We start from the raw sequence: 11,700 nt of genomic DNA, 5'->3' as shown, positions 1-11,700 counted from the left end.
GATTATTTTCTGTACCAATTCATGACATTTTAATGATGTATGTACCTGGACCGCACCCCCCCCCCTCCCCGTCTCTTTGGACTGCCACTGTTTTTGGCTTTTCACCATTTAGAAAGTACCATGTTCTATCCTTTTTTAGGTCCAAAGTGGATAACCTCACATTTTCCTACATTGAAATCCATTTGCCACAGTTTTGCCCATTCACTTAATCTATCGATATCCTTTTGTAATTTTATGCTTTCATCTACAATGCCGCCTATCTTTGTGTCATTGGCAAATTTGGATATATGACTCTTTATGCCATCATCTGTCGTTAATAAGTACTGTGAATACTTGAGGACCCAACACAGATCCCTGCAGGACACCACTAGTCACATCCTGCCAATTAGAGTACCTACCCATTATCCCTACTCTCTTGTCTACTGCCGCTCAGCCAATTTCCTAACCAGATACAGGAAGAACTAGAGAGTAGGAAAAAAGCAGAGACACAGTTACAGAAAGCAATGCCATTTTCCTTCTTGATTAGCAATGCCGTGGAAGACTAAATCATTTTTTTAAAAAGATTTTCTACTTAATTTTTTGCAGTTTTTAGCAGTATTTACTATTATGCATGTAGTTTAAAGTAGTAGCATGGCACACTATATGAAGAGAAACCACTTGGAGATGCACTAGTGGCATTCAGATAGGTAGGAATAGAATCATGCAAAGACAGGTCCACGGAGCTGGATGACAGAGGAGAGGCACATGGTCACAATCACAAACGATGTAATTTGGAACAGGGAGTTTTGGAAGAGACGGGCACAGAAAGAGATGATGACACATTCAAGAACCTTAAAGAGGAAAGGGTGGTTGGAAATGGGTGGTAGTTGGAGAGGATGAATGTGCCTAGGTGTTTCTTTTGAAGAGAGGGGTGATAATGGTAGTTTTAATGAGATGATGATGAGGACAGAAATTGCTGACAATATCAAATAGCATGAGGACCAGCTAGGAAAGTTGTATTATCAGATGTTAGTGAAGAGGGGATTAAAGAAGCATGAGGTGGGTTTCATGGATGAGATGAGCTTGGAGAGGGCAAGGTAGTTCCAAAAGATGGCTGTCTTGGGGTTGGGGACTGAGGTCAAAGGGCAGGAAGTAATGGAGGCAGCCTCATGGATAGGCTTGATTTTGGTGATGAAGAAATCCATGAGATCCTCACATTTTGTGTTTGAAATTAAGTTGGAGAGGGTGATTGATTATGTGAAAAAGGAGCCTGGTGTCCTTGCTCTGCAGAATAATCCTGGAGTAATCGGTTTTGGCTGAGCAAAGTGAAGTACAGTAATCTCCTGTGGTCAAATACGATCTGATGATTGACAACTAGGGCAGTAGTGCACCATGTGCTCGAGTTTACTCTCCTCCTAGTTGAGGGAGCTAAGATGGGGGCTATGCCAGGAGTGACGGGTGGGAGCAAGGCATCAACGGCAGAGGTGAGGGAGTGGTTAAGCAGGCCAACTGCAACAGAGGTTTCACAACAGATGGAGGACCAAAGATGTAGGAATTAAAAAAAATTTTTTTTTATGGGATGTGGGTGATTTATTGCCCACCCCTAATTACCCTCGAGAAGGTGATGGTAAGCTGCCTTCTTGAACTGCTGCAGTCCATGTGGTGAAGGTACTCCCACAGTGCTGTTAGGGAGGAAGTTCCAGGATTTTGACCCAGCGGCGATGAAAGATCGGCGATATATTTCTAAGTTAGGACTTGGAGGGGAACTTGCAGGTGGTGGTGTTCCCATGCGCCTGCTGCCCTTGTCCTTCTAGGTGGAAGAGGTCGCGGGTTTAGGAGGTGCTGCCGAAGAAGCCTTGACGAGTTGCTCCGGTGCATCTTGTAGATGGTACACTCTGCAGCCACAGCACGCCAGTGGTAGAGGGAGTGAATGTTTAAGGTGGTGGATGGGGTGCCAATCAAGCGGGCTGCTTTGTCCTGGATGGTGTCGAACTTCTTGAATGTTGTTGGAGCTGCACTCATCCAGGCAAGTGGAGAGTATTCCATCACACTCCTTACTTGTGCCTTGTAGCTGGCGAAAAGGCTTTGGGGAGTCAGGTGGTGAGACACTCACCGCAGAATACCTAGCCTCTGACCTGCTCTTGTTGCCACAGTATTTATGTGGCTGGTCCAGTTAAATTTCTGGTCAATAGTGACCCCCAGGATGTTGATGGTGGGGGATTCGGCGATGGTAATGCCATTGAATGTCAAGGGGAGGTGGTTAGACTCTCGCTTGTTGGAGATAGTCATTGCCCAGCACTTCTTTGGCGCAAATTTTACCTGCCACTTAGCCCAAGCCTGAACGTCGTCCAGGTCTTGCTGCATGCGGGCATGGTCATTATCTGAGGAGTTGTGAATGGCGCTGAACACTGTGCAGTCATCAGTGAACATCCCCATTTCTGACCTTATGTTGGAGGGAAGGTCATTGATGAAGCAGCTGAAGATAGTTGGGCCTAGGACACTGCCCTGAGGAACTCCTGCAGCGATGTCCTGGGACTGTGATGATTGACCTTCAACCACCACAACCATCTTCCTTTGTGCTAGGTATGAATCCAGCCAGTGGAGCGTTCCCCCCGCCCCGCTGGATTCCCATTGACTTCAGGTTTACTAGGTCTCGATGCCACACTCGGTCAAATGCTGCCTTGATGTCAAGGGCAGTCACTCTCACTTCACCTCTGGAATTCAGCTCATTTGTCCATCTAAGGCTGTAATGAGGTCGGGAGCCGAGTGGTCTTGGCGGAACCCAAACTGGGCATCCATGAGCAGGTTATTGGTGAGTAATTGCTGCTTGATAACACTGTCGATGACACCATCCATCACTTTGCTGATGATTGAGAGTAGACTGATGGGGTAGTAATTGGCCGGGTTGGATTTGTCCTGCTTTTTGTGGACAAGTCATACCTGGGCAGTTTTCCACATTGTCGGATAAATGCCAGTGTTGTAGCTGTACTGTAGGAATTTGAGTGTGAATTTGCGAGGGAGCTGGTTAAGATTTTTTTCCAGGAAGGATGAAGGGAATAGTGGATAGGAGGATTCAGGTTTCAGGTTTTAGGTCTGCCTTTGGTATTTTCTTGGCTGCTGGTCACTTCCATAAATGGTCCAAGTGTTTTACATTCAGGAATGTGCCTGTGCTGTTCAATATCTAATTATACAATCGTGTTACTGGTGGTGTAACAGTAGCACCCTCTTGTGATCTGAACTTATCATGTCTTTCGTATGTGCCCTCACGTGCACTTCTCCATTCTTTCCAAAGGTAGAATGAAACACTTTGTGAGATGAGACCAGATACAAATTCTTAAAACACTTATTTTGCAGATTGCATGAATGTTCAGAGTAACATATGTAATCAAATCTCACCTTGATTCACCCAATTACAGAATCCTCCTCAAGAACAAGGACAATAATAAAATTATGCTACACTACCCTTATTAGCTGGATTGCTTAATGATCTGTCAGCCTCTTATTCTGACTGGATTTTGGCTTGAGATAAGCTTGTTTCCCTTGCTCGTTCAGTTTCCATTTCAGCTGGTTGACTGATTACCCGTGTTCCTCTGTCCTCTGCGAGTAGGAGAGCTATCCTTTAGCCTTCTTCCTTGTTCAGTGATTCATCAGTAAGCCTGTCAATAAGGCCAGCTACTTCTCCCATCTCTGGGGGTGTGGGATTGAAGAATACATCTCTTGCTATTGTGAAAATAGGGGCCAGCTTGGTGTAGTGAGCCTTGGATGAGACACGTGATTCTCATCGTCTCAGTTTGAAGTAGACTGTGAGCGGTGTCATTCTACAATCTGGATTTAATACACATCTTCAATGTCTGGCTCATTAATAAATAAACTTTTTGTCAAATGGCTTCAGCCTGTGGCTTTTTAAATATCTATGAAACTTTGTTTTAAAAACATAACACTTAAGACATAACTCATTCCCAAATCCTTCCCATGAAAACAAAAAATAATCAGAAAACCCAAAACGTGACAAGAAACAAAGAAGTGGCCAGAGATTGTCCCGTCAGTGATTCAAACTTCGGATGCAGATGGTGTGAGAGATGACGAGGTCAAGGAGGTTGTACAAGGATATGGGTGGGAGAGATTATATAAAAGGTGATATTGAGGAAAGACAGCAGGGTGGTGAAGTCAGAGAATAAGAGGATATGGGGAGTTAAGGTGCAGACTGAAATCACCAAGGATGAGGAGTCACTTGATGCAGAGGCTGGGGGAAGAGCGAAGGTAAAACATCTTAGTAAGAAAGTTGGCATGGTGCACGAGGGGGGCCATGAATTTTTTGAGATTTTAAAAGATAGGTATGAGGTTGTAATGCTCAAAGTAGGAGAATGTACCAGAGAAGTAGGGGGAGAAATAAAAGATGAGACTGGCAATGAGGACCATGCCATCACCATGGTAATTTGGGTGGTACTGGTCATGGAAAGTGAAGCCAGGCAGTAAGGCTTCTGTGAGGGGAAAGGAGTCACTACCAGGGAGTCCCAAAATTTCAATAGAATCAATCACAATGACATTGTGAATGGAAAAGGCTTTGCTCATGAATGATCAAACATTCTGGAAGGGTATATGGAGAGGGCCAGTGATTGTTGATCCTCTGGGGCAGTGGAAGAGGTGAGTGGGATGGGAAAGAAGTTGGAGAGATTATGCCCCCAAGGATGTAAAGCTCAGCTCAAAATACTGAAGCCAACAATATTATTTTGAAATATTAAAAAAAAATATCTACAGTATATATATAAAAAAATTGGCACAACAAATATCTGGTAGCTAAATTTCAAGTACATTAAAAATAAGATGAAAGATATCTAGAATGTGATCAGTACATGTACTTTTTCCTGTGAATTTTGTGTTCAAAGTCAAGGATTTTAGTGTTAAGCACTGGAACACTTTCTATTTTGAATACCCAGTCTCAGCAAAAAGTACACCAGTCAAGTACGGCAAGGTTAGGTGCTCTGGTGTAACCTCGTAAAGGTACCCGTTACTGCACCTGTTTGACACTTCTCCATTTCCCACACCAGCCAACCTGTGCCTCGGAGTGACATGGCCAGCTTAGAGGCAGTGTTTTGCTGCAGGCCTATGGCCATAGGAACTGGGTTGAGACTGTCCAAGCTTGTTCACACAAGATCTGTCCAACCAGCAGAAGATTTTCACCTATTCCTCTAGGAAACAAGATGCCAGAGGTGAAAGCACAGTATACATGTAAACAAATTGCATCTGAAAAATCACAACTGCAATTGTGTAAAATCCTGTTAAAAATAATAATACTGCTTTCCTATGAAGCTTCACAATTCTGAATGTATTAAGACTTGATAAGAATAAGTAACTGGAAAATGTAATTACATAGGTAAAGCCATTAAAGGGGCACTTTCAGCTTTTCAGGGTTTTCGAACAGGCTCAATTTCTGCAACAGGCCACACTGTCAGCTATTTCCACAGGTACCGCACGGCCTGCTGGGAATATTTACTGTGCCTCTGAAGCACCATCTGCTCTATTGTAAACTTTGCGATGCAGATTTTTGTGATGCTGTTTTAATTTAGTAATGTGAAAGATAGGCTAACATCTTGAGTGAGATCACCACCCAAAACATTACCCTATTTTTATTTCAGACTTCCAGTTTTTAAAATCTCGCCATAATACTGTTCAATGCCTCTTTAATGTCTATCAATTAATGTATTTTATTTTCCTCCCTCAGTTTTCTTTTCTCCCACACAAAGACACATTGCCTGCAACACAACTTGCTTCCACTGGCTAGGTGCAATTGTTTTAACAAAAGATTCCTACCAGACTGCCATTGATCGCACTCCATGATCAGCTGATTAGAAGAGGCCATGTTGCGAGGCATCATAGAATATTAGTTTTAGTACAGTGAAGACATTGCAAACGTGAGACACCGCATCTGGTGGCCTGGCCAAAAGCCCGACAAAACTCACTTCAGCAGTAGCAGATGGACTGGATTGATGGACGGCCCGGAGACCATCTGGTCTTGAGATATGCTCCAATGTCGCTCTCTAATGCCTATGCTTTTAGGCCACTTAGCATTAATTTCATTTTTGTGGGTATTGTGTTATTGTAATTAGGGTAGCGTTCATTAATACACAAAGGCATAATATCAAATTACAGTAATCCCCCAAAAAAAGCATTTTTGTGTAGTGTGATTTCACAATCCAACATTAACAATTTCCCTTTTGATATGTAAATGCCATATTCCATAGAACCATGATTATACAAAACACATAGCCAACAAATAAATGAGATCAATTAAAAATACATTAGAAGGCACACACACACACACAAAAGTGTCAATTTAACTTGCACACTTTGCACACAGGAGCATTGCCACCCAGATGCTTGATAATGCAGCTCAATAATGCAGCTCCTTTCCTGTGCCTCATTTCAGGTCACAATGCTTTCTGTGCAGCAGTAAATCCATTCCTGCCTCTCATTGACAGGCATCACATGTTGACAAACCTACAAATAAAAGGATAAGAAAATATTAAAATTAATGTTTGCATTTTATTCTATGGGGGGTGGGGGTATGTTCAGTTTCCTCCCCAGCCCTATCTCCAATTTAATCTTTCCATGGTCTGTGGCGAGTTTATTGATATCAGCCAGGATACAACTCGGATCACTACAATTGTCCTCAGTGTGTCTGAGCGAGGGAGGGGAAAATCAACCAGGATTTCTACTACTGATCAGTATGCAGTGATCTCAGCTGGAAGTGTGTATGTGGATATTGAGTGAGGACAGGGTCTGCGCTGGCCGTGATAAAGGACTTGCATTTATAGAGCCTTTCACAACCTCAGGACATCCAAAGCGGTTTACAGCCAATGCCATTCACGGATAAATAGTCCACCAACGTTCAGTCTAGGCTCACACCAAGGACAACAATTTTGGCAACTGGTGCCCATGGAATCAAATCCCAGTATGAATTAGCACCTTCAGAAATAGATGGGGAGATTTAGGAGTAGGAAAAGGATTTCACTACCTATTGGGACAAAAACCCTCTAATTAAAAAAAAATCATTCCTAATGTTTATTGTTAAAAAGAAAACTATTTTCAGTGATGTTCGGCCATTATGTTATCCTGCACTACTAGCCTCTCACTAAACTAGTGTTGGCAAGGATGGCCCAATATCACTGATACAGTAAAAGGTCATTTAAACTTTTACAATTGATAAATAGAAAACCCATGGATAACCTCTGTTTTACAGAGATTAATCCTTATGTTCAAGGATAATTCACACTACTTACTCATAACTTTGTATCAGTCATGAGTTATGTGGCCAGTGAAACTTGGTGGGTTATTTTCTATGAACACTGGTTCTTGAAGTATAACCTTCATTTGTCTGTAATGCAGATGCTACAAAACGTGGTTGAGGAACATAGTACATGCCACATAGGCTGGTTTCATTAACTTATTTATCACAGCAGCTGTGGGTTTGATTAAAATGCCACAAGTGTTAGTTTGCAGAGCCATCTGTATGGCATTCTGTAAATGCAATAACACTAACAAACTTAAATATTCACTCAGTTAAAATTAAATTAACTGATCACCATCATCAACGATTTTTGGAGGAAAAGATGTACTTAAGTAATGTGATCTATGAATGTAGTATGCTGGGCTGGGAAATTCTTCATCTCATCGCAGACACTTTCATTTATGCAAGATCTACTTGCTGAAGAATGAATCTCTTGAACGCAGCACTAATCTGTCAGTCAATCAGAAGCAGCACCAGTCCTTTCTGCATTAACTCAAATGATTTCGTGTAATTAGTTTCAGAAACCACACTTTAAAGCCCTAGTAGTAACTCCTGTGAGCTTCGTTACTTTATTAAACCACAATGGGACACTGTTTAGGACAATACAATTCATGAGAGGGTGCAGAAGAGATTTACTAGAATGGTACTAGGCATGAAGGACTTCAGTTACTTGGAGAGACTAGAGAAGCTGGGATTGTTATCCTTAGAACAGAGAAGGTTAAGGGGAGATTTAATAGAGGCATTCAAAATCATGAAGGGTTTTGATAGAGTAAATAAGGAGAAACTATTTTCAGTGTCAGAAGGGTCAGTAACCAGAGGACACAGATTTAAATGATTGGCAAAAGAGCCAGAGGTGAGATGAGGAGAATTTTTTTTACTCAGCAAGTTATGATCTGGATTGCACTGCCCGAGAGGGTGGTGGAAGCAGATTCAATAGTAACTTTCAAAAGGAAATTGGACAAATACTTGAAGGGAAAACGTTTACAGCGGTATGGGGAAAGAACAGGAGAGTGGGACCAATTGGATAGCTCTTTCAAAGAGCCAGCACAGACACGATAGGTCAAATGGATTCTAAGAGAAGCATAGAAATGTGAAGTTAAATAAAATGGATTTTCTCTGCTGTCTGGTGAGTAATCGGACCTCAGCTGAGGTTGATGGCTGGGCAGTATATTTCAGAGCCCATTAGCCTAAGGAGAGTGAGAAAAAAAATCAGGCAGGGCTCCTAAAGTGAACTGGCAAATTAGGTTAAGGGATAGGTCAATAGAGTTGCACTGGCAGACAGTTATGGGGATATTTCAAAATACACAGAATATGTACATTCCAACAAGAAAGAAAAATTCCAAGGGGAGGACCCACCATCTGTAGTTAACTAAAAAAGTTAAAGATAGTATTAAACTTAAAGAAAAAGCATATAATTGCACAAAGATGGGTGGCAGGTCAGGAGATTGGACAGAATACAAAAAACAGCAAAGAATGACTAAAAGATTAATAAGGAGAGAAAAATTAGAGTACGAGAGAAAGCTAGTTAGAAATATAAAAACAGATAGTAAGAGTTTCTATAGATATTTATAAAAGAAAAGAGTTAACAAAGTGAGCGTTGGTCCTATAAAAAGTGAGTCTGGGGAATTAATAATGGAAAATAAGGAGATGGCAGCTGAATTGAACAGGTATTTTGCATCGCTTTTCACTATAGAGGATACAAGTAACATCCCACAAATAGCTGTAAATCAGGAAATGGAAGGGAGGGAGGAACTCAAGAAAATTATAATCACCACGGAAGTGGTACTGAGCAAATTGTTGGAGCTGCAGGCTGACAAGTCCCCGGGTCCTGATGGACTTCATCCTAAGGTCTTAAAAGTGGCTAGTGAGATAGTTGATGCGTTGGTTCTAATTTTCCAAAATTCCCTAGATTCGGGGAAGGTTCTATTAGATTGGAAAATACCAAATGTAACTCCTTTATTCAAAAAGGGAGACAGAAAGCAGGAAACTACAGGCCAGTTAGCTTAACATCTGTCATAGGGAAGATGTTAGAAGCTATTATTAAAGACGTTATAGCAGGGCACTTAGAAAAGTTCAAAGTAATCAGGCAGAGTCAACATGGTTTTGTGCAAGGGAAATCATGTTTAACCAATGTATTGGAGTTCTTTGAGGAAGTAACATGTGCTGTGGATAAAGGGGAACCAGTGAATGTACTGTACTTAGATTTCTAGAAGGCATTTGATAAGGTGCCACATCAAAGGTTATTGTGGAAAATAAAAGCTCATGGTGTAGGGGGTAACATATTGGCATGGATAGAAGATTGGCTAGCTAACAGGAAACAGAGAGTAGGCATAAATGGGTCATTTTCTGATTGGCAAGATGTAACAAGTGGTGTGCCACAGGGATCAGTGCTGGGGCCTCAACTTTTTACAATTTATATAAATGACTTGGATGAAGGGACCGAAGGTATGGTTGCTAAATTTGCTAATGACACAAAGATAGGTAGGAAAGTAAATTGTGAAGAGGACATAAGGAGGCTACAAAGGGATATAGATAGGTTAAATGAGTGGGCAAAGATCTGGCAAATGGAGTATAATGTGGGAAAATGTGAAGAAGTCCATTTTGGCAGGAAGAATAAAAAAGCATATTATCTAAATGGTGAGAGATTGCAGAGCTCTGAGATGCAGAGGGATCTGGGTGTACTAGTGCATGAATCGCAAAAGGTTACTATGCAGGTACAGTAAGTAATTAGGAAAGCTAATAGAATGTTATCGTTTATTGCAAGGGGAATTGAATACAAAAGTAAGGAGGTTATGCTTCAGTTATACAGGGCATTGGTGAGACCACATCTGGAGTACTGTGTACAGTATTGGTCGTCTTATTTAAGGAAGGATGTAAATGCGTTGGAAGCAGTTCAGAGAAGGTTTACTAGACTAATACCTGGAATGGGCGGGTTGTCTTATGAGGAAAGGTTGGACAGGCTAGGCTTGTATCGCTGGAGTTTAGAAGAGTAAGAGGTGACTTGATTGAAACATATAAGATCCTGAGGGGTCTGGACAGGGTGGATGTGGAGAGGATGTTTCCTCTTGTGGGGGAATCTAGAACTAGGGGTCACTGTTTAAAAATAAGGGGTCGCCCATTTAAGACAGCAATGAGGAGAAATTTTTGTCTCACAGAGGGTCGTGAGTCTTTGGAACTCTCTTCCTCAGAGGGCGGTGGGAGCAGAGTCTTTGAATATTTTTAAGGCAGAGGTAGATAGATTCTTGGTAAGCAAGGGGGTGAAAGGTTATCGGAGGTAGGCGGGAATTGGATCAGCCATGATCTTTTTGAATGGTAGAGCAGGCTCGAAGGGCCGAGTGGCCTACTCCTGCTCCTCATTCATATGTTCGTATGTCCTACTCCTGATTGCTATCCAGTCATTCTTACTGATATGCAGTCTTTGGATTAGGATTGGATTAAGCTTGGCTGAGATTCTCTTGTCAAATAGATTGTTGATCATGTATAAGCTCAAATGAGAAAGAGAGTCACTTGGGTGAGGTACCAGATGGTACTCAGCTCCCATGGAAATGTACTTCAGCAACTCAAAAGTTAAAGGTGGATTTTTTTAAATTCCAAAAATGTACTTTTTTTCCTTCTATCAAAGTTGATGCTGCATTCAACAGTACAATTTCCAGGATGGCACCAACCTTCATGTGTGAATATTGACCAGCTATTTGACTGTGGAGGGTACCAAAGTAAAACCCAATCCTTTCCTTAACTATCATTCACACAGGCGGGCCGGAATTTTCCCTACCTCACGGGTCTGGTGCAGGCGGCCGCCATGGCGGATCACAAGCCCGTTTCTGGTTCCATCTCACTCCACAAAACGACTTTACATTAATAGGTCTTATTAAGCCCGTCCTGCGCGTTACCCGGCCCAATTAAATGGAGCAGGTCTGGTGATGTCATCGATGACGCGTTTTCAGCTGGGATATTTAAAGAAGCCATGGTCACCTTGCATTTGAAAGTTCATCTCGGGTAGTGCAGTCACTGCATTGCACAATTCCACTGCTGCCCAGATCAGCAAAGATGACTGCACAGAGACAGAGAGAGGGCTGCACCCAGGTTCTCCAATGACTCCCTGACGAACTGTATCACAGTATGGTATGGCAGCTGTAGCTACTATGACCGGAAAGCCCTGCAGCGGGTAGTCAAAACTGCCCAACGCATTACCGGCACCCGGCTACCGACCATAGAGCACATATACCAGAAACGCTGTTTACGGAGGTCACGGTCCATCATCAAAGACCCTACCCACCCCAGCCACAGTCTGTTCGCCCTCCTGCCATTTGGGAGACGCTACAGATGCATTGGCACCCGTACGACCAAATTTAGGAACAGCTTCTTTCCCAGGGCTGTCACCCTACTGAACTCCACAAATAAACTCTAAAGCCTGCACATCTGCCAATGCACTT

The 11,700-nt window shown here is 42.3% G+C and overlaps 1 protein-coding gene across 1 annotated transcript in view; it reads right to left on the bottom strand.

The window, feature by feature from the left end:
• Nucleotides 1-3,792: 3,792 nt before the first annotated feature.
• Nucleotides 3,793-11,700, bottom strand: part of efcab7 (EF-hand calcium binding domain 7) — a 151,491-nt gene continuing 143,583 nt past the window's right edge. Inside the window, exon 14 of the mRNA XM_085982688.1 lies at nucleotides 3,793-6,477. Within this exon, the coding sequence (XP_085838814.1) occupies nucleotides 6,403-6,477 (75 nt within the window). The 3' untranslated portion in view covers nucleotides 3,793-6,402. The remainder of the gene's footprint in view (nucleotides 6,478-11,700) is intronic.

The sequence above is a fragment of the Somniosus microcephalus genome, chromosome 3 (genome assembly GCF_052327205.1).
Source record: "Somniosus microcephalus isolate GS21.2 chromosome 3, FLI_Smic_1.0, whole genome shotgun sequence".
NCBI lineage: Eukaryota > Metazoa > Chordata > Chondrichthyes > Squaliformes > Somniosidae > Somniosus > Somniosus microcephalus.
The sequence above is the reverse complement of the archived record's forward strand: the minus strand, read 5'-3'. Positions and strand labels throughout refer to the sequence as shown.